Source organism: Cervus elaphus, chromosome 25 (genome assembly GCF_910594005.1).
Source record: "Cervus elaphus chromosome 25, mCerEla1.1, whole genome shotgun sequence".
Taxonomy (NCBI): domain Eukaryota; kingdom Metazoa; phylum Chordata; class Mammalia; order Artiodactyla; family Cervidae; genus Cervus; species Cervus elaphus.
Window position 1 is genome coordinate 7,769,781 of NC_057839.1, and position 26,000 is coordinate 7,795,780.

The window sequence follows — 26,000 nt, forward strand, 5'->3', positions numbered from 1 at the left end:
AGCAGAGTCTGCACCATTTACTCAGCCTAGACTCCCCAGGCCTGGGTTTCCCACAGCGGCTCAGTCACCAGGGTCAGATGTCCCGAGCTTCTACTTCCTCTGAGTCCGCAGGGAGATGACTGGCAGCGAGGGGCAGGCTACGGCGGGGGCGATGAGCTATAACAGGGTGCTCGGGGTCGAGGTGGGCTTGGTCTCCCCCAGATCCTCATGAGCTTGCAGGTCAGGCTAACACTTTCCACGCTGTCCTGATGAGCAATGGAGGTTAAGAAATGCAGGGACTTGCCTGAGGTCACAAGCTACACTGTGTAGCGCAAGGACTCTGCCCTCCCCGTTACTTTTAACAGCCTTGCTGCCCCGGGAACCAGGCTCTCGCCCAGCAGCTGGGCCACAGCTGGACTGGGGAGGTGCCTGCTCGCTTTCTATCTTAGAGCTCCTCCTTAGAGCCTGCTGGAGGCTTCTGAGTTCAGGGCTTAAGAGGGCCTGGACTCACCCTCTGCCTCCATCTCAACTAGCTGCATGGTGTTGGGAAAGGGGCCTGACCTCTCTGCAACTCAGCTTCCTCCTCTGTAAAAACAGGGGGATCATAATAGCATCAACCTGGTGTGATAAATGGGAAAACACACAGAGAGTGCTTAGCATGGGCCCTGGCACAGGGTAAACGTTCCATGAAGAGAAGCCACCATCTTCGTCATCCTCACTAAGAGCTAAACACAGGGACATGAAGCTGAGGGGACCTTGCCCATGCTCTCTGACAGGGGAGCCCCCCAAAGCCCCCTCTCCAGTCCCCATCTCCCAGGGCCCTGCCTCTTCCACTGTCTTCTCTGGGCCCACGGCCGTGCAGAGGGACTGCCCCTTCAGGGCCTGCTGGATGAGCCAGGGTGCTGTCCCCTCCCACCCCAACCCCTGGCCTCCGCCTTGGTGGAGGGGAGCTGCGTTGTCTGCTGGGCCACCAGAAACACGTGAGCCTGCCTGGTGTTGGGGCTTCAGCAGCCCCGACCCTTCCTCTCTCTGGGGCTGAGGACCATCCCAGGGAGGCCCAGGTCAGTCTGACCCGCCAGGAGTCATCATGAAGAGGATGCAAAGGCCACCTGCTCAGCGATGCCAGTAGTTGTCCTGAAGCCTGGGCCACAGGAACCCACCCCGTCCTAGGGCCTCCAGAGTCCACTTTTCTTCAACTTGCGCTGCTTCTGGGGGACACAAGAGCCCCCTGGGAGTCGCCAAGAATCCATCCCCGGGCCCCCTACATGAGAAGTGCCTCCCGTCCCACCTCACAGCCAGGGGTGGTCAGCATCTCTCAGGAACCTGAAATCAGACCTGAATACGCTGGCTCTGAGGATACTGCTGCAGCCCGAGCCACCTCCAGCCTGCGACAGACATTTGGTCTGCAGGGAGGGTGGAGGGAGACACAGAGGAGCCTTGCCTGGCTCCCGCCCACACTCCAGATCCTGCCTCCGGGGCCCGCCCGCCCGCCCGCCCAGGGCTGCCGGGACACAGGGCAGGGGACCGGCCTCCAGTGAACTCCCCTCTTGGCATGAAGAAGGTGCATGTGCAACTAAAGGGATTCTGTGATTCCGCGGAAAGTTCAGGCATCATCTCAGGTATAAGACCAGATTTCAATCTCAAAAAAATTATGTATACAATATATCAATGTATGCATGTGCTTGTGTATATTTAATTTGTGTAGCTACATTCTGGAGAAAGAAATAGCAACTCACTCCAGTATCCTTGCCTGGAAAACTCCTTGGACGAGGCGTCTGGTGGGCTGTAGTCCCTGGGGCCGCAGAGCTGGACACCGAGTGCACACACGGAGTCGCGTTCTAGTCACTGTGAACACTGACTCAGTGAACACAGAACTGCTGCTCCCGGGGAAACGAGGGCTGAGGTCGTTCAAGCCTCTGATCACAGCATTTTCCTCTACTAATCAATAACACACAGCCTGGTTGTATGTTTCTCTTTAACGACACCGTACTTAATGTATATTGTTCATTCACTAACCTTGAACTCATGGCCAGCGGCACTGTAACTAATGCTTGAACGAAGCTTACCTAACACCTACGCTTTCTCCAAAAGGCACAACACAGCCAGCCATCCTGAGCTTAGGAACCCTAGACTGCCCTTCAGCACCACGTCTGAGGCCTTTTTAAGCAGTGAAATGGCTGATGGAGAGCGCAAGAATGTAAAGAGAATGTGGCACTAAACAGATCATGACAGACACTTGTTCAGTTTTAAGAGCCGGAACACAAAAGCAGAGGTCGTTTTGCTCAACCCCAGCTGGGAGCACGCACATCAGGGTGCACACAACTTCTGCTGCCATGCACACGCCCACATCTGCAAGTGACTGGGAAAGCCCTGCAAGTATTGGTTGGATTAGAAATAAAGTTCAGCAAATAGGCAAATCCCCAAATATGAAATCTGCAAATAACACGGATTAACTATATTATATATAAATGTGCATATGTACATAAACCACTGATATATACATATAAATAAGTAGACATATAAATGTACATATATGGTTTGCTCTGGGTTGGTAGGAAAATTAGACTTTAAAACTTCTCTTCTTGAGACTTCCCTGGTGGTCCAGTGTCCACCTGCCAATACAGGGAACACAGGTTTGATCCCTTGTCTGGGAAGATTCCATAAGTCGGGGTCCAACTAAGTCTACGAGCCACAGCTACCGTGCCATGCTCCGAGTCCATGCTCTGCCACAAGAGAAGCCCCTGCAGGGAGAAGCCCCCGAACCACGGCGGGAAAGCAGCCCCCGCTTGCTGCAGCAATAAAGGCCCAGCATGGCCAAAAATAAATGAATCTTAAAAAATTCTCTTCTTGATGCTTGCTTGTAGTCTTCATATTTTCTATAGTCTGTTTTCTTTTACAGTCAGGAAAAAAAAAAAGTCACTTTCCTAGGAGAACAGGAAGAAATGTGTCTGACTCAGCACCGTGAACTCCAGGGTGGAACGAGCCCCACCTTCCCGCACTACCGTGGCTCATCCTCTGGTCGGCCAGGCCAGATCACGGAGCACCCACTGGGTGCAGACACAGCTGAGGACAGAGGCAGGAGTGCGGGCCGGGGAGGAGCTGGGAGCGGGCAGCGGGGGGCCTCAGCCCTGACCTCACTCTTAAGTTTGGGGACGTCCTTTGCCCCTTTGAGCCTCTGCGTTCTCTGAAAACTGGGGATAAGGATGCTCGTCCTTCTTATCTCACGGGCAAAGATTGAATGAGGTATTTTTTTTTCAAAGTTCCTGAAATGGAATCTACCTTGGTCAGAATCTCTGCTCATGGCTGGGATTTGAGACAGAATGTTCCAAAAATGCGTCCTACAGCATCCAGTCACCTCCTTTGGCAGGTCCAACTCAGCCCCATGGAGTTGGGGGTTCCCAGTGCCTGAAGCGGAGAAGGCAATGGCACCCCACTCCAGTACTCTTGCCTGGAAAATCCCATGGACAGAGGAGCCTGGTAGGCTGCAGTCCATGGGGTCGCGAAGAGTCAGACGTGACTGAGCGACTTCACTTTCACTTTTCACTTTCATGCACTGGAGAAGGAAATGGCAATCCACTCCAGTGTTCTTGCCTGGAGGATCCCGGGGATGGAGGAGCCTGGTGGGCTGCCGTCTATGGGGTCGCATAGAGTCAGACACGACTGACGCGACTTAGCAGCAGCAGCAGCAGTGCCTGGAAGGACCCCATTAAACACACAGAAATTTACATTCCATTTTTAAGTGACAACAGCCAAGAGGTCACCCACGAATAAAGATTTAAACTGGAACAAAGTTTAGAGGCCTTTAAAAAATGCCTGGAACCAGGCCTGGGCACAGCTAAGCAGTGGCCCAGAAACAGGCAAGCCCCAGGCAGCTCGGTTTAACTGACATGCCCTCTCCCTTCAGACCCACTGGCCCAGAGCTCTGCCCACAGCCGCGGCCCTGGGAGAGGCCCCAGAACTCCACCGATACAGCCTCCCCAGGGCAGGATGATATGAAACAGCTGTCGCCCCACCTCGGGAGTGCTGTGATCTCATATGCTTTCATCATGTGAACTCACAAAAACATGAGAAGGTGTTTTTGCCCTGAGAATAAAATCCCTGAGGCACGGGGGAATGTCCTCCAATCACACTTTGTTTTTGCAGACCTCGGTGGTGGGGTTTCTAGGGCTGAAATTCCTCGCTGACGTTAATTAGAAGGGGTGTGGCTTCTGCACTAGTCACAGGACAAAGGGATTACATTTTGATGGGAGGGGTGCAGTGCCCAGAGGTTTACATTTGGGGGAGGGTCTGGGGATGGGTGTGGTCCAAGCTCTTTTCTAGCGACAGTCTTTGCTCAGATGATGGTCTCAAGGCACGCAGGAACTTGGGCACACCAGCTGGTCTCAGGTGACTCAGGGCTCGGCACTCGACCGCAGGGAAGCCCACAGTGAGAGAACCAGTCTCGGCCGTTCCCTTCCAGCCCTGACTGGCTCAGAAAGTTGGCAGTAGTGGTTTCTTAACACCCCTTCCAGCACTTGTTGGTCTCATTTCCTGAAGAAGGGACAGAAGACCTCAGGGCAGGCAACACTTGCCAGGAAGAACTCTAACACGCTGATTTTCTTTTTCCTTTCTATTTAGTTTCCTTCTATTTCTAGCGAGGGCTGCTGGTTTTCCACTTACAGTGGACAGCTAAAATTTCCTTTAAAAATAATGTAAGTAAAAAAAAAAATGAGTCAGTTTGAAGAACAACACTGAGTTAAGGATTTAGGATATATGGGACAGGGGGTTGTGGCAGGATGGTGGCAGCAGGACAGTCACCAATGAGGGCAGTGCTGTTTTAAGTGGAATTCCTTGCCAGTCTCATCTGTCTGGACCTCTGTTGTTTACAGGCCAATGAGCCCACATTTCTCAAGTTGGAAGCCCTCTCCTGGCTCTACAGTATTGATGGGCAGCCTGGAATGACCTGGGAGACCAAAGAAAACATCTAAAGCAAGGGCACCAGTAGGACCGCAGGGTTGGGGCTATTTTCCTGCAAGGGCTGAGAGAAAGGAGCATCTGTGGTCCATTAGCAATGTCTGCCCTGGGCCCTGGGCCCTAGGCCCCGGGAGGACGTGTACCACACACAGCCCTGATTAGGGCTACAAATGGGGATTCAGAGAAGTGTCGTGACTTGCTAGGGGTTCCACTCCCAGCTATGGACTCTTTAAACTTCCATGGTAGTATCCAAATTTCCTTGCAAGCTCCTTGGGGCCTCCTGCACAATGACACCCCAGAGGATTTCACATTTGGAGAGTTCTCAGGTGATTGGCCAGTGGTCAAACTGGCCTGCAAGAAGCCCAGGGCTGCTGGTGAGGTGGGTGAGTCCCCAAACCCTCCACCCTGGTTTCCACTAGGCGCTGCCGCTTTTAGCTCTTCTATATGTGGAAGAGGGTGTAACCGGCAGCTTGCAGGTCCACGCTGCCACAAGGCAACCCTCAGTGGAGCCTTGAGACAGGGCTCAGGCTCCTCCATCGCTCACAGTCCTTCTTTGCCTGCTTCATGCTGACAGCACAGGGTTGCAAGACTTTAAAATAAACAAAAATCCTGCTCTAGATCATCCCGCATTTTATAGTTGGGGTTACTAGGTCATAGAGGGGAAGGGACTTGCCAAGGCCACACAGAAAGCAGGGAGGAGAGTTGGAACCAGATCGAGGGCCCTCTTAGGAGGTGCTGAGGATGCTGGAGCTCCCATCTGGAATGCTGTTTCTCAGGTCCGGGGAGCTCTTTTTGGATTGGGAGGAAAAACTCCATCTCTCACGCAGCACGAAAAAAAGTGAAAGCGTCAGTTGCTCAGTCCTGTCCAACTCTTCACAACTCCATGGACTGTAGCCCGCCAGGTTCCAGGGAATTCTCCATACCTAGGGGCTATGACTTCTGCTCACAGACCACACAGTTCCTGCAGCAAGTCCTCAGCCCAGGAAAACTAAAGCTGTCCTGCACTGCAGCCAGAGCAACCTTTATTAAACACAAAACATGTGCAGCCCTGAAATGAAGCAGCAGTGTTAGTTTCAAGATCTAGATGGGTTCCTGGGAATATGACTGAGGGCGCCCAAGAGTCTATAAACCCTTGTTTAAGAAACCGACTTTGAAAGGTAACTGCGACCTTCTGGGCCACCCCAATAAAACTCCCACACTGGTTGGGTTTCTGGGTTGGTGGTTCCTGGGAAGAGCTTGGTAATTAACGACTGGCTGGGCTCCAGGCCCACCTCACTGGCTATCTGCTGCCAGGGCTCAAGGCGGAGGACAAAGTCGCTAGAGGCAGGGAGGTGTGGGGGCTGGGGTGGGGGAAAGGAGGAGGTGGGGAGGGAGAAGAGGAGAGAAGGGTGGAGGAGAAGGGGAGAGCGGAGAGAGGGCAGGGGCAGTTGGCTAGACTCCACCAGCTTAACTAATGGGAAACATGATTCTGCTGTTCCCCATGGAGACCACGCGTTCCCTTCGGTTCCCAATCTGTCAGCTCTCCCCAGATGTCTGCCCAACATCTGGCCTATGTAGGTCAGCATTCCCAACCTCTTTTTGGAATTGCAACACCCTGCTGTGTGTTTGATTTCCCAACACCCCAGAGCAGCATCACTACCGGAAGTGCTGAGAAACGTGTTATTCCTCTTTTTAAAGAAGGTACATTAAGTTTATGTTAGTCGCTCAGTCGTGTCTGACCCTTTGCGACCCCATGACTGTAGCCCACCAGGCTCCCTGGTCCATGGGATTCTCCAGGCAAGAATACAGGAGTGGGTTGCCATTTCCTTCTCCAGACATTAAGTTTAATCCTGGAGAAATGCCACTGAGTGTCATGATGCCTTTGAGACCTAGGATGTCAGAGTGAGGCAGGACCAAGCTGAGTGGTGTGTGTGTGTTAGTTGCTCAGTCGTGTCTGACTCTTAGCGACCCCATGGACTGTAGCCCGCCAGGCTCCTCTGTCCATGGAATTCTCCAAGCAAAAATACTGGAGTGGGTTGCCATTTACTTCTCCAGGGGATCTTCCCAAGCCGAGTAGGGGCCTGAAATAAAAGCAGCATCCACGCCAGGAAACCGGCTGGCTACATGCTGACCCTGTGCTAGGCGCTTTGCTGTTGTTTAGTCGCTAACTTGTGTCCAACCTTTTTGTGACCTCATGGACTGTAGCCCTCCGGGCTCCTTTGCCTTTGGGATGTTACCAGCATCATGTCAATCATCATGAAAGGCCTGTCAGGAGGTGGGGCCGTCCTTGGGAGGGGGAGATAGAAACCCAGGGGAGAGCAGGGCCTTGCTGCCATGTCAAGGCCATGGAGCTGGGAAGCAGGCGACCTCAGTCTCAAGCCCAGCTCCTCCAGCCTCCTAAGTCCCTGCTCCTTCTCCCAGACCCCCACAGCCAGGCCTGGCTCTCCGGGCCCCAGGCAGCGTTTTCCTGTCCCGAGTCAGCATCAGGACTGCCAAGCTCAGGCGCCACAGCAAGGGACATACTGAGCGTGGCCGGCAGCCAGGGTTCTTTCTTTTCAATCTCTTCAATTAAGTGAATGCTTGGAAAGGGGCCCAAACACAAGTGCTTGTGGTGTTAGCGGCAGATAGAATGCCCTGGTTTAGGACTGACTGCACTCCTTGCCCCTAGGACACACAGTAAATGCTCAGGTGGGCGGTGAAGCTGAGGTCTCAGACTGTACCTCGGGGAAGAGGGGTGCCAAGCTGGGAGGTGGGAGACAGGTTCAGTTTATCTCTAAAGTGCAAGTAGAACTGAGTCTCTCTTCTGCTACAAACTCTCCAGTTCATTCACTCATTCAGCAAACACAGAGCACCTGCTGTGTACCAGGCTCCCTTCCAAAGGCTGGCGATACGGCTGTGAACCAGAAGTCCTGACCCTTCCGGAGCTTTCCACTCAGATGGGGAAAACAACAAAGGCATGTGGGGTCTTTAGGGGGCCTCCTCCCGCTCCCACCTGACCAGGTGCTCTCCTGCCTCTGACCCCTGCGCCTCCCATTGCCTCTGGAGGGAGCATCTTCTCTCCCTTCACCTGTATAGCAACTCTTCACTTCCCAGGTGTCAGCAGAGAGGTTGCCTCCTCCTGGAAGCCTTCCTGGAGACCCTCATTCTCTGGGGTCCCACTAGGGCTGCCCGTGCTCAGCACATGTTCTTCCGGGAAGTCTGTTCACACGACTTCAGCCCACTCCCCTGGGGGCCCTCAAGTCAGGCCTGTCGGGCTCACCCTCGTCTGTGCTGTGCCTGCTCCCAGGAACCGCCTGGTAGGAGACCAACAGGTGGACGGATAGGCAGGCAGGCAGAATGATAGAAAGCCAAGACAGGGCCACACGGTCATAAATCAAAGTGGCCTCATTCAAGGCTCTGAGTCTGGGGTAGCAATGCTCTTGGGATGGCTGAGTGAACAGTTCAACTGCCAAGCATGCTAGAAACAGAATTGGCTTTGTTACAGAGAAGAAGGCAGGCACAGGGCCCAGCCCTGGGAGAGAGGTCCACACTTCACCCCACGACCTCTCTGGATGGGCGATGGAGTATACAAGAACAGCGCAGGAGCAACTCCAACTGCAGGTGGAGGCAGCATTCCACATCATCCAACAGTCAGGGCAGCCCAAGGGGACTCTTAGGAGGTGATGGGCTCATTCTTCCTGTCTGGGGTGGTGGTTATGAGAGCCTACACATGCACAAAAGCTAACAGAATGTGATACCGAAAAAGGGAATCCTCCTGCATGAATGCATATAAATCAAAAATTAAAATTAACAACTACTCTTTAATGTCATTAAAAAAAAAAAAAAGGCACTGGCTTCTGGGTACCAGGGTGATTCTGGGCTCTATAGCTTAACGCTGCTGTGGGACTTCAGAAGTCACTTCATAGCTCGGAGTCTCCATTTTCTTATTTGTAAAATGGACAGAACAGTCGTACCTACTTTGCAGGGTTGGCTAAGGATTCAACAGGCTAATGCAGGGCAGAATCTTGGCACACAGCCTGACTTACAGGAAGCTTCGAGTGAATCACTAATAACTCCGTCACAGAGATGGGGCCCTAGAGGCTCAGGCTGAGCCTGTCCCCTGCCCCGCTCTGGGGCTGACTCAAATCTTTCGAGATAAGCTATGTTAAAGGGAAAAGTCAGGCATGTCTCGCTGTGAAATCCAATCAACTGCCCTCCCTGAAGCCCGTCTTTCCCTCACTGCTGGGGTCTCACCCAGAGGATAGGCACGACCCACCCGCAGGACCGTGGAGGCCCAGCCCCTCTGTTCTTCTGGACGGAGACACAGAGCTGGTGGAAACTCTCGCTGGACTGGGTCTGCAGCATCAGCCGGGCCTCTGGCTGCCAGCTCACGGCCTTGCACACATCTGGCCAGAGCGGCACGGGGAACTTTCCAATGGCAAGCAGAGGTGTTGGCAGCCGGAGCCCAGGCTCTGCTGAAACTAACCTGAAGGCTAGCTTTCTAGGAAAGCCTCCAGGGCAAGCATTGAAGGCTCGTGGAGATCGCCCAGGTTGCCAGGCCTCAGAGGAGAGCCCAGGGCAATGCAGGAAGTGGAACCGAGAGATTTTAAATCAGGGCCTCTCCTACGGGGAGAACTGGGTAGCCAACAACAGCACCCACTGTGTGCAAGCACACAGACAGTAGGGATAAGGCTCAGTAACGAAAAGAATCAAAGTGGCCACGGTTATTGGTGGATTGGGCATGGGGTGTGGTGACACTGGCTGACAGAAGGTCACACGGCCAGCACGTGAGAGTTAAGATCTAAACCAGGGCTGTGGGGTCTTCCCTGGTGGTCCAGTGGTTAAGATTCTGTGCTTCGGGCCCGGGTCCAATCCCTGATCGGGGAACTAAGCCCCCACGTGCCATGCGGCATGGCCATAAAATAAACCAGGACTGTGGGACATGGTGAAAAAAAGCCCAAGATGTGCGGTCACATGGGTCTTAGTGAGTGCATGCTCAGTCGCGTCCGACTCTGCGTGTCCCCACGGACTGGAGCCCACGAGGTTCCTCTGTCCGTGCGATTCCCCAGGCAAGCATACTGGATGGGTTGCCATTTCCTACTGCAGAAGATCTTCCCGACTCAGGGATCGAACCCAAGTCTCTCGCATCTCCTGCTCTGGCAGGCAGATTCTTTACCACTGTGCTACCTGGGGTCTTGGTTCACACCTCAAGGGCCCAGCACAGTGCCTGCCACACAGTAGGTACCCAGCTTAGAAGACAGAAGTAGAATCCTCTCACAGGCCACAGGCCCTCTAGGGAGCACATTAAGCCTCTGATGAAGCATGGAGGAGGAGGGCTAATTCTGTCGGTGGAGCTTGGAGAGGCTCTGAATCTGGAGGGATTCACAGGGATTCTCCAGCTGAGGACGAACACTAATGAGCACTTGTGAAATCCTCAGCACTCTGCTCTCAGGAGCAGTAAGGAGTGAGGCTTACCATCCACCCATTTCACAGCATGGTAAACTGAGGGCAGGTCCAAGACCACACCACTGCTTGAGGAGGGGGCCAGGATTCGAGCCCAGGTTTGTCTGACTCCAGGATGCCCCTTACAGTCCCCAACCAAAGCTACAGACGCTGCAGCAGAAACTGCAGAAGCCAACTGTCCAAACCAGAACAAGAAACATGGCATCCCAGAGCAGCGTCTCAGGGAGTTTCAGCCTATAGCTGCCAGCCCCTGGGCCAGGGGGTCCAAGAGAGTGCTGGGAGCTCTCCTGGCACTCACGGGGAGACAGGCAGCCCTGTCTCAAGACAGCAGCAAAGCAAACAGCCACAGACTCAGGCAGACAGACCTGGGTTCCAACCCTGGCTATATACTTCCTTGAGCAAGCTACTTAGGAGCCCCAGTTTCCCCATCTGGTAAATGGGGATGCTAACACAGTCAGCCCTTGGCATTTGTGAATTCAACCAAGTTCAGATTAAAAAAGAGGAAGAAAATCCAGAAAGTTCCAAAAAAACAAAATTTGAATTTGCTGTTTGCTGGCAACTATTTACATAGCATTTACATTGTATTTACAACTATCTACATAGCATTTACATTGTATTAGGTATTATAAGTAACCTAGAGATGATTAAAGTATTTGCGAGGATACACAAGGTTATGTGCAAACACTATGCCACTGTATATAAGGGACTCGAGAATCCATGCATTTTGGTATCCACAAGAGGCCTTGCAACCAGCCCCCCATGGATACCAAGGGATGACTGGAATAGTATTACCTGTCTCTCAGGGCTGTTCTAAAGTGTAAATGGGATAATGTTGCTAAGATGCCTGGTAGAGTGGTCGCCCCTGATCCCCTGCCACGCAAGTAGAGTGGGTTCCGTAGACCCAAATCGAACTAGATTATTAGGTTGAACTAAGTGAAATTGCCATTTGTTAAGTCAAAAACTGGCAATTTTGTATGGTTCGACCTTGTAGCATCCCAAGGGGTTAGAGTATTCCATCTGTGTCCACTGGACTAGACTGAGAATTAGTTACTTTCCTCTTGAGGGTTTATTATGTGTCACTTACTGGTATGACTCCTCTATTTAAAGATGAAGATGATACTGAGGTTCTGAGAGGTTAAGTAACAAACCCTAAACTGCACAGATAGAAAGTAACAAAGACAGGATTTACACCCAGGCCTGGCTGCCTCCGAAGCCTGTGGCTTATCCACTACGGCACAATGCTCGGTCTGGTGGCAGGAGCGGGCCAAACATGAAGCGTCTGGCTCTGTCTCAGTTGAAGGATGCCATCAGGGGCCATCACCCTAGAATCATGGGACTAAGAGGGTTCACTGAAAGAACAAGAACTGATTTGTTCTGGGTCAGGTCCTGGACTGCGAGGGACTCAGGGCCTAGCGGAGAGGAGACAAGTTAAGAGCAGCAGACCCAGTGTGTGAGCACTGGGACGGGCTTGGTCCACGAGGAAGCACCGCAGCTGAAGGCCCTGGCTGGGTGACAGGCAGACACAGGCCAACTAAGGTGCTCCAGGATACTCCCCAAACATCTGCCCCTCCAAGAAAGTGCGGTTCACTTCCTATCCCACGGGGCCTGAGGGCAGGAGGGAGAAAAGGCACAGGTGAGCATGCAGAGGGACTGAGCCCTCACACCCTGCGCACAGCCATCTAGCAGGGGTATCAGAGGAGGATGAGGGATTCTCACACCAGATGGAGGAGGGGAGGCTGCGGAAGTGGGGACCAAACTGTGCCCATCCAAGGAGCCCCTCCTCCTGCAGGAACCTGCATGTGGTTCCCAAAGGTCAGCCTCTGTGGGTTCCGTGGCCACCCCTGTACTGTGCCCTGCCGGCCTCCTCCCCCAGCAGACCATTCCTCCTAGCCTTGGTGTGAGCCCCGATGTGGACTTTCCCACCAGCTTCTGGGGCTTCATATACAAGTCTATGAGGCAGAAAAAAAGAGCAGGGGAAGCAGGGTCCCGCCTTCTCCTCCCTTCAGGACGCTTTCCTGACTCTGTGGTCCTACCCAATCCTCTCCCCTCTAGAGAAACCTGGGATAATACATAAAAATATAATACAAAGTGAGTGAGTGAGTGAGTGAAGTCACTCAGTTGTGTCCGACTCTTTGCGACCACGTGGACTGTAGCCTACCAGGCTCCTCCATCCATGGGATTCTCCAGGCAAGAATACTGGAGTGGGTTGCCATTTCCTTCTCCAGGGAATCTTCCCAACCCAGGGATCGAACCTGGGTCTCCCGCATTGCAGACAGACACTTTAACCTCTGAGCCACCAGGGAAGCCCAATGGTAAAACAATGTAATTGCTCACAACCACCAATGGTCTCCAATGTGTTTCCTACGAGGCTACACTGTATTACTGTTTCCACTCAGCAGTGGCGGAAAGTAAGATCCAGTATGTGAAGTAACCTGTTCCATCCAGCTGGTAATGAAGTCTGATGGCAGAGTCTGAGGTCTTAACACGCATGTACGTTTCTACCACCAGAGATGAAGCTTTGGGCATATTTCTTCCCAGATCCTTTTTCTGTACATTAGTTTATGAAATTAAGATCACATTGTATATATGATCTTTTTCACTTGTGTTACATGGTGAGTGAGTCCCTATTTCATTAAAAATTCTTTGAGAAAAAATTTTGAAGGATCTTCAGTAGTCCATTTATTTAATCATGCCTCTGATAAGCACTGATATTATTTTCAATATCATTTTAATCACCACACTGTTAAATATCCGAATACATAAATCTTCAGGGAATATTGCTTTTAAGTCTTTGGGGGGGCGGTGAGTCCATTTAGAAAATGTTTCTCAAGGTGTTGGCATTCTAGACCACCCATGTCACATAGTCCAAAGCTGCTTATTAAAAATGCATATCATTCGTTAGGGAATGATAAAGATGATAAATATAATACTAACAGGTAACTATTCAGTATTTTATGTCCTAGGCACTGCTCTAAACCCTTTACAGGAAATTACCCACAGTAGGTACTATTCTTACCCTCATTTTACAGATGAAAAACCTGAGGCACAAAGAAGTCAAGTCACTTACGAAGGTCATACACTCAGCCAGTCACTAGCAGGGCCAGGTCAAATTGACGCCTGAGTTCCAAGCCCAAACTCTGAAACTTCTACCCAGAAGTCTTTCATCTTTTTGAGTATACATGCCATGGAGCCCCTTGGCAATCTGATGGTATCCATGGTCCCCTTCTCAAAATAACTTAAAAATGAATAAAGATGTAACATTCCAAATGAAACTAATACTGAATAAAAATGTTTCAAAAGATAATGAATAGACACACACTTTATTAATGCAATAAGTAACAAAATCCAGCAGTAGGTCAAAGAGCATTGTGATTCTGAAGCAGTGGTAAGTGTAAATGATCTACTGGGATCCATGCAACAACTGTAAAGTGATGTGAAAATACCTGTGAATTTCCACCTGTGACAAAGTCACAGGCATTAGTAAATATCCAAGGGTTGCTGTCTTCATAAAAGAAGGCAATGCTAAATTGCTATTGGAGGTTATTGATGATAAAGATGTACTCCTCCCACTTCAAAGTTCAAGGATGCTCCAAATTCTACCCATATTAAGAACTCTGCTAGTTGGCTCTCCTTGTCCTGGAACACCCATTTCCTGTGGACCCCAGCTCAGAATGCCACCTCTCTGTCCTAGCAGGGCATGGGCAAGCCAGGCTTCAGACTCTTGCCCTGTCCCCACGGCCCTATAGCAGGCCCCACCACAGCCCTTACACCATAGTGACACATTCTAAACAGATGGTGACCTCGGGGAGGACAAAGGCTGCCCGGTCATCGCAGCCTCTCTGGCGTGGGGCCAGGCCTGGCCCAGGGCAGACAATAAAGCACATCTGTGCAACTGACTGGCAGCCAAGGATGGCCCAGCGCCACCGGCTGCTGATTCACACCTTGGCCGGGAAGGAGGAAACGGTGACGCCTCCGTGTGGGTTTCTGGCTTTCTTTGTCAGTGGAGCAGGCAGGGGGGTCCCTGCAATTCTGCCTCATTAAGCAGAACAGAAAATCCTATCCTTAGGTACTTTAAAGGCAAGTCTGAGGGGTGCAGGTGGTGGCGAGTTGACGGTTCCATTCTTTACATTCAATGACAGGCGGCAGAGCCAAGTGTGACTCTGGGCAAAGGACTTCATCTAAGCCTCAGTTCCCACATTTGTGAAATGGGCTAGGAACAGTACCTGTGTAGCAGACATCTATTGTTTCCGCCTATTCAGGCACCCTGCCCCACTTCTTCCAGCGACACAGCACCCCAAGTCCCCTACAACAACTACTGGCGATTTCACTGGGACTGTCTATCACAGTTCCTCGCCCTTGCCTAACCAAAGGAGGGTCAGGTGATCCGGCTCAGCCAATCAGTTTCTCTCTCCCTGGAACTAGACTCCTGAGCGGCCACAGGGCTGAGGGGTGGAGCAGGTGCCTGCTCCTGGTGATGCTCCGATGCCCGCTGGCAGCTTCAACTCCCTGGATGGCTCCAGCTGGCCAGGTCCTTTCCGTGACTGCGGGCTAAGCCAGTTCTGCCGGAGCCATTTGTCCACTACATCTCCTCTGGTTTAAGTTAGCTAGGTTCATTTCTGTCACTTGCTACCCAAGAATCCTGAGTAATACTCCTTACGTCACAGAACTGCTGCTCAGATTCTATGACATAAAGCATGAAAAGCTTTTAAGCATATAATAAGCACTCGAGTAAATGAAAGCTGTTCAATGATAATAACAGTAAATGATCATTAAGTCTTGAGAACCAAACAAATCCAGAGTTATTTAATCCCTCCCAAATTTCAGAATTCATGGTGGTGGTGGTGGTGGTTTAGTGGCTAAGTCATGTCCGACCTGTGACCCCATGGACTGTAGCCCGCCAGGCTCCCCTGTCCAGGGGATTCTCCAGGCAAGAATACTGGAGTGGGTTGCATCCCCATCTCCAGAGGACCTTCCCGACCCAAAGATCAAACCTCTGTCACGTCTCCTGCTGAGCCACCAGGGAAGCCCTGCCGGCTTTCACAGGCCCCTCTGATGTTTCCCACCCCTCCCTCCTTCTCTAACTGCACCTTTACTGTCTGCACAGTCCGCCTGTGGACAGCGTTCTCTCCCTCTAGCCTCCCGGGTGTGTTCTGTGTCTGCCCCTTCCATCCTCCTGTGAAACGAGTGTCCCCACCCATCAGGCCGGGGGAGTGTCCCTGAGTCCCGGCCACTCCTGACCTCTCCAGCAACTTTCATTTGGGACATCTCTGATTCTGAGCACTGGCTGTGTGTGTGTTGGGAGGAGGGGGCAGGGAGAGGAGGGGGCATGGCCTTCTTGAAGGTAAAGTCTATGTTTATTTATTTGGGCTGTGCCAAGCGGCTTGTGGGAATTTAGTTCCCCAACCAGGGATTGAACTCAGGCCCCCGGCAGCAATAGGGTGGAGCCGTAACCATTGGACTGTCAGGGAGTCCCCTTTGCTCTTATTCTTTTGTGGTTTTTGGCTCAGTCAGAAGCCCCCAGGCCCTCGGGGACCCCAGCCACCCATCAAGCTCCAGCTCCATCACTCCAGCCTCTCCTGCTTTTCTCAGACACGCCCGATGCCAGGGCTGCAGCTTCCTGGTCCTGCTCTCTGCCCGAAGCCCCTTTACCCTTCTCCACTCGGCAGCGTCACTCCTGTGCCATCTGAGCGACCTTGGGTACTGTGCTGCCTTCTCCAAGTCCAGCGTCCCGGAGTCCAAGGGCACAGGCCCCTGTTCATTCCCCAGTGCCAGACTGGTCCTCAAATGCCATCTATCTATCTCTTAGGACACTGACCTCCTTGAGGTCTAGATCCCCACTTTGCACATCTGGGTATCATCTCTCTGCTCAAAAGTGCCTGCCCCCTGAAGGGATTTACCTATGTTCAGTGAATTCTTAAGAACTGTCAGTATCACAAAGTATGAAGATTTCTTGAGTTGTCTTACTGAAAGTGGTAGTTTTAGCAGTCTCGCCAGATCAAGCACAAGATGCCCAGGGAAATTTGAATTTCAAATAAATAATGAATGACTTTTTAGTATAAGTATGTCCCAAATATTGCATTTTTATCTGAAATTCAAATTTCCCCAGGCATCCTGTATTTTCTTTGGTAAATTTGGCAGCCCTAAGCTCTGGGACAGCTGGAGCAAGGCCTGCAAAAGCTGGCAGGAGAGGTCTGCCTCCTCACCCGCTAAACACACATACACAGTAGATGCACCTCTAGGCCCCTGTCCCTTTGCTACAAGAAAAAGGTCCCAGGCTTGGGTTCATCTCCTGTCTGCAGGTCTGCACCTGGGCCAGCAAAGATAAGGAGAGAACACCTGTAGTTTGGAAAATGGGGCAAAAGGAGGATGCTTCCCGCAAAGCTCGGGCCTGCAGGCTCCCGATGGAGTCCCTGAGGAGCTGCACCAACTCCCCCACAGGCTGACTGGTGGGAGACCCCAGGCCTCCTGTCTACCCCATCAGCCAGTCCCCACGAAGCAGCAGAGGGCAGGGATACCAGCTCCACCCTGGTCTGGGTGACCCCACTGACAAGGGCTCTGTGAGAGGGGCCCCAGGGCCCCAGTTTCTGGGCAAGACCTCGGGCCTGGAAGCACCAAGGTACAGCCGCCCCAGCAGCACCCTCAGGCACTCTGCACAAAAGCTCATTTCATTTCCCCACCAAAGCCGCCCATTTCCCAGAGGAGAAGGCTCAGGTCCCAGAGTGAGTGAAGAACAGAACCAGCCCCGAGCCCAGTCTCGGCGCAGACACCACGCGCGCCCTTCCAACCACACGGCCTCCTGAAGAGGCCTCCTTGCTGGGGCCAGGCGCTCACGCCTCACGACGGGCGCCCACCAGGCTGACAGATGCTCAGCCTGCGGCCGCCTGTCTCATAACAGCAATACCTGCAGCTGACCCTGGCCTCCCAGGGGAAGAAGAAAACTGAGTCACACCACCAAGGAAGACCTTTCGCCTTCCCAGAGCTCTCTCTTCAAGGGAAAAAGCATGCACGACTTGCAACAGGATATGAGTGTCCATGCATGGAATAGTCCGCTAGGTATTTTTGGCGGTGTGATGAGTCTGCTGTGTGTTGAGGCCTGTGCACCTCCAGTTGGGTGACAAGCCAATGGACGATCCGTCCAGGGGAGTGGGGTGTGGGGGCACACCTCTAAACCTGAATGACCTTCCTGGTGCCCCTACGACCTTATGGTGCAGACCCTAGAACTCCAGCCTGTAAGTCTTGCCAACCCATTCTGATATAAGCGCTACGGATATAAGAGTCCCTGAGGAGCTGCACTAGCTCCCCCACACTGGCCGACTGGTGGGAGACCCCAGGCCCCTCAGTGGGGAGAGAGCCTGGCCCCTGAGCAAGGAGCATTTCACCCACAAAAGCATCTGCTCTGGACTTTCTTCCCTCTTGGAACCGTGAACTCATCTCTTGCCACTTCCTGGGCTCAAGGACTGGAAAGCCACATGCAGAGCCCCGACTCTGCGGCATGAGTTGGGGAGAGTCTTGGAGGCTAGAATCTGTCTGGAGAGTACAGGCTCTTGGAGGAGCTGGAGATTCTGCAGCTTCAGGACAGGACAGGGGGGCGGGGGGCGGGGGGCGGGAACCTGGCTGGAGCCGCCGTGGCCTGGCGCTGCTGCTCTTTTAAAATGAGCATTTGCTGTTTTTTAATTTTTAACTAAAAACAGGAATATGGGTTCTCTGCAGAACATTTGGAAAACAGAAATGCACAGATGAGCAAAAAGAAAGTGACATATATTTCATCAGCTACACTTCTGTGCTTTCACCGACACATATTTTCAGCTTTCATTCGTAACCAGGTGGGAATCAGTCTGAGCTTGTGGTTTTGCCACTGGTTTTGCCACCTGCTTTTACTATTTTACATTCCCATGAGAGAAGATGGAACACATTTTTGCCATCTTGATGGTATTCTAGCTCTTTGTAGCTCGTGGTCATGGTATGTTTTATCTTATTCTCTACTGATGGGTGTTTAAGTGGTTTCCAACTTTTACTATCATAAATGATACTAAATTTGTACACTCCTAATATAGCTCATAGCTATTAAGCCCTTACTGTGTGCCAGGACCATTTAGTCCTCACATCAGCCCAATGAAATAGGAGCTACCATTATTATTCCCACTTTACAGATGAGGAAACAGAGATGAGGTGCAGAAAAGGTAAGTAATTTGTCTGAAGTCACACTGTCCATAGGTGGCAGGGCTGGGATTTGAACCCAAGCCATTTGGTGCACTTTCTTTGCTTACCAGAAGCAAGGAATGGCACTGATTCAGAGTCTGAACTAAAGTGACATTTAAGTAAATACGAAGATATGATAGTCTCACCCCCTTGGATCGTCAGACAAGTGCAGGAGTCTGGAGTATAAGACTGGCAGGCTGAGGATGACCTGGCAGGTGGGGTGAGGGGCCTGGCTCCTTGCAACCATGGACCAGAGCGAACAGGATGGCACAGCATGGCTAACAAGGTCAACGGCCATTGAAACCAACCAACCAACCAACCAACCAACCAACCAACCAACCAACCTACCCGAGGGGCCTTAACGTCTGCTGAGGGTACTAACTCTGTGGACATAGACAGGGAGCAGAACCCACCTACACGGAAGGCAGGTGGGCTCTGCCTTGCTCGTGGGCCTCTCCCAGGGCAGCACCTTGCACAGAGAAAACACTCGGCAGGCCCCCGGGGCAGCAAGAGGGAGACAGGCAGAGAGGTGGGCCACGGCAATTACTATCATTAACATTAGTTTTCACGCCTAGTATTAGGCGTGATGGCCAATGGTTGGGTGCCTTTTCTACAGGAGGCATCAGGCTCAGCAGTATGTGAGCAGTACCACGTCCCTGGAGGTAAGCACTATTACTGCTCCTATTTTACAGGCCCCCGGGGAGCCGCTGTGAGAGGTCACCCAGGTTAGGGGCTCGTGAAGAGAGCTCAGAGCCAGGTCCTTCCTTCACGAAGCAATGGTGCATCCATAAGAAAGACGCTAGGAGGTGGCATTCATCCCTCAGCAGGAGGGAAGGAGAACGGATCGAGTGCGTGCATTATCTAAACAAGTACACAATCATCCTAGAAGGGTGACACTGTCCTCATTTTACAGATACAGAAACTAAGGCTCGGGGCTGAGTGAGTCACCCGAGACCATGCAGAATTTGAAGGCAGAAATGTTTGTCTCTGACGCCCAAGTTCTTCTCACTCAAGTTTGTTGGCCCGCCCTGCATGTTTCTGCAAAATGGGGTGCCAGGATGTCTGGGGGGAGGGGTGGGGGAGGCTGGAAAACAGAATGTACCTAATTTGGGCAGCAGATTCACAGTCCGTTCCAGACCACTGAGCCTGCCAGCCAGTGGCCTCCCATAGACTGAAACAAGAATGCTGATGATGCCTCATATGGGCATGATCCATCCTGCAAAAGTCAGCTGCTCAGAGGAGAGACCCTCAGCTCTTCCAGCCTGGCAAGTGAGGAGGGAGGTCTCAAAGCTAGGAGCACAGGGTCTGCCAACCCGTCACTCCAGGGGCACAATCAACCCAGAGCTTTTCTGGGGTGAGAATGACTAAGGGCTGGCGGCAGCCTGTGCTTCGTCAACCCAGGCTAGGCAGACAGTGAGATGAAGAAAGGCCAGGATGCAGAAGCTGGCGCCTAGAGGCTTAAATGATCCACCCAAGGTCACTGGGTTCAGGGGTGGGATCACAGGGCTGCTGAGTGCATATACATCAATCTCCACCCTTCCAGGCTTTGCTGCGGGACCTCAGGTATGTGCCTGTAGCACTCTGAACCTCTGGTCTCAAGGGGAAAACAGGAACACTAATGTAACTATCTGAAGGACCAGGATCCCAAGTGTATAAATAAATCCTATAAATTAATAGAAAACCAATAACTCAATATACTAAAAAGGGGACAAAAGATAAAACAAGCAAATTCACATAAGAGGAAACTCAAATGGCTGAGAAAGGTGTGAAAAGATGCTTAACTTTACTAGCGAGCAGGGAAACGCAAACAAACACTGCTATGAGATACTCTTCTGTACCCACTAAAAAGTCAAAGCTATGGTTTTTCCAGTAGTCATGTAGGGGATGTGAGAGTTGGACCATAAAGGCTGAGCACCTAACTGATGTTTTTGAATCGCGGTGCTGGAGAAGACTCTTGAGAGTCCCTTGGATGGTAAGGAGATCAAACCAGTCAATCCTAAAGGAAATCAACCCTGAATATTCATTGGAAGGACTGATGCTGAAGCTGAAACTCCAATACTTTGGCCACCTGATTCCAAAAGCTGACTCACTGAAAAAGACCCTGATGCTGGGAAAGATTGAGGGCAGGAGGAAAAGCGGGCAGCAGAGGATGAGATGATTAGATAGCATCACCGACTCAATGGACAGGAATGTGCGCAAACTCCAGGGGATACTGAAGGACACAGAACCCTGGCATGCTGCAGTCCACGGGGTCACAAAGGTTGGACACGACTCAGCAACTACACAACAACAAGAAGTCTGACAATTCAGAGTGTCAGCAAGGACGCAGGGCAGAGTGATGCACAGACACGGCTCCCAGGAACACCGAGTGCACACGAGAAAATGCACGAAGCCCAGGACCCGGAAGCCGGGTCTGAGCCGGGGTCTGACCGACTGAGCTGTGTGCGCAAAGCCACTGAAAGCCAGCATTCTGGGAGTCTTCCCCAGGAGCATGAACCAGCACAGACGTATTCATAAATGGAATATGAAGCAGCAGTTGAAATGAACTGGAGCTCCCTATACCAACATAGATCTCAAAAGTATGTTTTTGTACAGTTTCAAAACTTTCCATGTAAGATCCTGGGGAGTGTTGAAAAGGTAAGAACATTAAAAGGTACGTGGGGCCTCGGTGGCAAGGGGAGTGATTGCCACAGGGCACAAGGGATCTTTCTCGGGGTGATGGAGACGTGATAAGGCTGGATTGAGATGATGGCTGCACAGCTCTATACATTTCTTTAAAAAATAAGCCAACCGTATACTTACAATGGTTGAATTTACGGTATGTAAATCAAACCTCAATAAAGCTAGTGAATTAAAAAAATCATGTCTGTTGGTTATTTTTAAAATGTGCATGGGAATGACAAGCACCAAATGTAGGATACTGTGTTTTGTTTTGTAGGGGAACTTGTTGGGATGAACGCACAGGGGGCTTTGCAGCTGCAATATTTTATTTCTTAAAAAATAAAAATGACTTGAATATGGCAAAATGTAGAGATCTGACAGCTGGATGGGAGAGAGATATTTAACTTATTCTATGTATCTGTATATTTAAAATTATGTATTAGTATAATGGAAAACTACTTATTTAAAAGGACCACTGTGATGACTAAATATGTACACAGATAGCTCATCTACTGCCTGGCTCACAACAACAGATTAAATTTCAGCTGTGAAGATTATTGCTTCTATAACTATTCCTAGCATCTTGTTCTTCGTAACATCTAAAGATCTCAAGACAAAGCAAGCCAGTGTCTCCTGGCCCCTGCTAACTGAGACTTTTTTCCTAACCCCAAGGCTTCTGTACATCCCTCTCCAGTGCTGGGACTGGGGCAATTCAAATAAAACCTGCAAAACCTACAGGGAGCACATCCTTCTCCCCTCAAGCTGGAAGATAATCTAGCTGGGAGGGTCTCCAGGGTGTCACGTGAAAGCCCCCTTTCCATTCATTCAGAAAGCCTGGATAAAGGCCAGCAGAGAAAGGCCCAGAGCCAGAGGGCAGTGGCTCCAGGGAAGTCCTCTCCAAAAGATAAAACTGTTGATACTATTGTCAACAATGATCCCTACTCACCCACTGGGATCTCAGGGGCCCTGGGAACGTCTGTCCCTGAATTCTCCAAATGTGGCCTACGACTCTGCCCTTGGGCCCAGTGATGATGTCTCTGCCCACAAGGTGAAGGTGGCTGGGACCAGGCCTGGTAAAGATGCCACCTTGATCATGGAGAAGATGCCATTTCAGGTGGAACAAGCAGCCTAGTCCTGGCGGGCAGCCCTAACCTCCAGGTGCAGTTGGAGATCTACAGCACCTATGAGTTTTTCTTTTTCAGGCAACCGAGCTATGAGCAGTGGAGACCAAAGCAGCTGCAAATGGGGAGCAGCAGGTGGTGGGGAACCCTAACTGACTTGTATATTCTCATGGAGTGGTTGGGGCAGGGGGTTAGAGGTTGGGGGACACGTGTGGGGACATTTTTGGTTGTTATAATTAGGGAGGGGGATGCTACAGGCAACTAGGGGGTAGAAATTAGAGGTGCTGCTGAACATCCTACAATACACAGGACCAGCCCGCAACAACAAAGAATGATCTGGCCCCAAATATCGATAGTGCAAAGGTTCAGAAACTCTGCTCTAGAGGAAAGCAGTATCTACCATTTGCAGACATAGATGGTGGGGCTCAGAGAGGTGCACAGAGGTAAACCAGCTCAAGGTCACACGGCCCGAAGCGGCGGAGCCCACGGCTATCCCACTCCCCTGCCCACGGTCTCTCTCCAGAGAGGCTGGGCCAACTTCAGATGAGAGGGTACTAGCGGGGAAAACGTTCAGGTTCAGCCAATAGCTACTTCCACCCCAGTTCTTCCAGAGGGGCGGAGGCAGGTATGACCTGAGAACATGAGTGGGGATCACTGGCAGTTTCTGGTGGGTTTCTTGCCATCAAGGCACTTAATTTTCTCTGTTCCCGTGGATGACTCAGGCTTCTGTTCAACCTGCTGCCCCTCTTCATCTGATGAACCCAAAAGCCTGGCTGGGAGGGAGGGGGCCCTTTTGAATCGCAAGAGTGACTAAACCCACATGCAGAAAAACAAATTCTCGGTGAAACCCTCCTCACATGACGTCGGCACGTTCCCAGCCAGAGTGACATGGATACCACGGGGCAGGGAGGCGGGCGGCTAGCAGTTATGGAATGTCAGCCCTGCCAGTCACAAGGTCTCTCCCCTAAGAAGTGGGCACCATTACCCCCATTTCATAGATGAGGAAACCAAGGTCACACAGCTAGCAAGTTGTGATGCCAAGATTTAACCCGAAATCCATGTTAATATGTAGAGATTTATCTGAAGGGGCCCCCAAAAAGTGGTTGAAGGCTAAGAAAGATGACCTTCAGAGCTGCACAACCTCCGAAAAACTGGCAGGGATGGATCTAAGCAGAGAATGAGAAGCCTCAGAGTGATCACAAATGATGGCAGATTTCCTAGTGTTTGAGGGGAGTCTGCTTAGGGAAACTATGGGGCATGAAATCTGCAAAATGGTGTGGTGTGGTGGAAAACACTTCCAGGTGTTGAATAGACTTGGGCTGACATTCCTGCTCTGCCCTGGTTGTGACCTCAGGCATAGGCCCTCACCTTTCTGAGCCTTAGTCTTCTCATCCGTCAAGTAGGCTTAATTAAGAACCTGCACCTGATGTGATAGGGGAGGACAGGAGAGTGGACGATGATGCCCAGTTCTTGGTGGCTGTGTGTATTCTGGTGTTCCAGGCTCACAGATCTGGGGGAAGGCAGCATGGGGACTTTCAGACTTCCTCCTGTTGCCAAATTGGTAAAAACTGTCTTTATACCAAAAAGGCAACACAGTTACACAGTCAACAAGCTCAAACAAGAAACCAAGACTTGGCAGCATTTGAAACAGTTTAAAAAAAAAAAAAGGAATTAAAAAAAAGACAATTTAACCTAGCTTTGGAATCAAGGGAAACTTCACTCTATTTAAAGATGCCACAGGTCCAGGAAATAGCTTCCCACCGCCTGGCTAAGGCTTGAATAACTGGCTGCCCAGCCAATAACAATACAGGCTCACACAGCACACCCTTTCTCATAGGGAGTGCAGAGTGGATTCTGGGCTATCTCCTTTCAGAATTGTGTAGACTATCCGTGGAGGGCATGTAGATCTGTCTTAAAAGAAAGAGCCTCAAAAAAAAAAAAAAAAAAAAAAAAAGAAGGAGCCTCTTAAGAAAAGAGACCCAAAGAGGACTTGCAGAGATATCAAGGAGCTGAATTTAGCCAGCCAACGCCCCTTGCTCTTTATTGTTCTACACTTCTTTGTTAGGATTTTTTTTCCCTCCCTCTTGCTCTTTTTTCCCTTCCTGGTTAACTTCTCTGCAGCTAGGCGCTGCCACTGCCCCCTTCTCACCACCAGAGACACCACAGCCCCCTTCCCTCCTGCAGAGAGGCCTCCCCAGGGCCTCACCGGGGCCCAACGCCCCCCAGCTCCACTAGCCCCCTAACTAGAACCCTTGAGGCCCTCCGAGGGCCCTCTGAACCCACAGATTGAGCTCCTAGGCTGGTGAGGGAACCCATTCCCATCTCGGGGGGGTGGGGGTGGGGGTGGTCACCGTCTACCCCAGGCACATCTTCCAGAAGCAGGGAAAAACCAAACCCAGCTCAGTCTTGTTCCAGAACCCAATGCCTCCCAGAGTCTCAGCCTTCCCATCTGCAAAATGAGGCCACTGGCCCATTTTCTCAAGTCCTCGCCAGCTCTAAACAAGTTCTCATTTTGTCAGGGAGATACCAGGAAAAAACTTTCATACATTTTAAAACAGAAGTTATTGGAGAGAAGGGGCCAAAAAAACCCCAAAAAACAAAAAAACGTTTTCATGGTGCAGGCACTGAAAGGATCCATTCTCAGAGATTTCAGGCTGCCTCTTCCAGAAGGACGGGGCCAACCTGGCGGTCCCCGGCGGGGCTACCTGTGGCTGGGCACTGCGGGTCTGAGCGCCTCCGGACAAGGAGGGACAGGGCGGGCGGCCTGAGAACAGGCGCCTCTCTCTCAGCCTCTCGTTCCCTACACCGGCTGGGGCCAGACTTTTCCATGGATGGGAAGGAAGGGACTGGGGGGGACCAGAGCGAGAGGGAAAGGGGGAGATGGCACGCAAAGAGGCGACGAGGGGCGATGCCCGAAGACAGGGTGGAGGAGCTGAACAGAGCGAAAGGGAGGAGGGGGAGGGGGAGAGGGAGGAGCCGGGAGAGACCCGGGCCGCGCAGCAGCAGGGCGGCGGGGGAGCGCAGGGGCGGTGGGGGAGAAAGAGCAGGAGGCAGAAGTTTTCAGAGCCGGGGGGCTCCCGGCCGCCCCCGACGGGGCCCGGGCTCAAGGGGGCGTGGGGCCGCGCGGCACTCACATAATGCTTGTTGGGCACCCGCCGCTTCTGCACGTCCAGCACCTTCACCTCCACGATGCTGCGCCGCGGCGGCATGGCCGCTCCTCCGCGGGGCCGGGGTCGGGCGCGGGGGATGCAGGGGCGCGCCGCCGCGGGCCGGGAACCAGGGGCCGGGCGTGATCAGGAGCCCGGGCCGAGCGCGAGCTGCCGCCGCCGCCGCCGCCCTTCGCTCCGCGCGCCCTCCGGCCGGGCCACCGCCGCCGCCGCCGCCGCCGCCCGCCCCCGGCCCGCCCCCGGCCCGCCCCCGTCCCGCCGCCGGCCCGCCCCGCTTAAAGGGCCCGGCCCCCCGCTCCCGCCCCCCGCGCGGACCCGGCTGGCCGACGTCCGGCCGCCGCGGGGCCTTTGTCCCGGCCTGCGCCCCCGCGGTCGGGGGAGGGGACGGGCGCGCGTCCGCCCTGCGATCATGATTGACTGGTGGCTTCGTTCCCTCCCTCAACCCTTGTGGTGGCCGCGGTCTGGCGCCGGATTTGAGGGCCGGACTCTGCTGCTATTC

At 52.2% G+C, this 26,000-nt stretch overlaps 1 protein-coding gene across 1 annotated transcript in view; it reads right to left on the reverse strand.

Moving 5' to 3' along the window:
• SH3PXD2B (SH3 and PX domains 2B) overlaps positions 1 to 25,688 on the reverse strand; it is a 117,013-nt gene extending 91,325 nt beyond the window's left edge. The window contains exon 1 of the mRNA XM_043887578.1: positions 25,469 to 25,688. Within this exon, the coding sequence (XP_043743513.1) occupies positions 25,469 to 25,543 (75 nt within the window). The 5' untranslated portion in view covers positions 25,544 to 25,688. The remainder of the gene's footprint in view (positions 1 to 25,468) is intronic.
• Between the last annotated feature and the right edge of the window lie 312 nt (positions 25,689 to 26,000).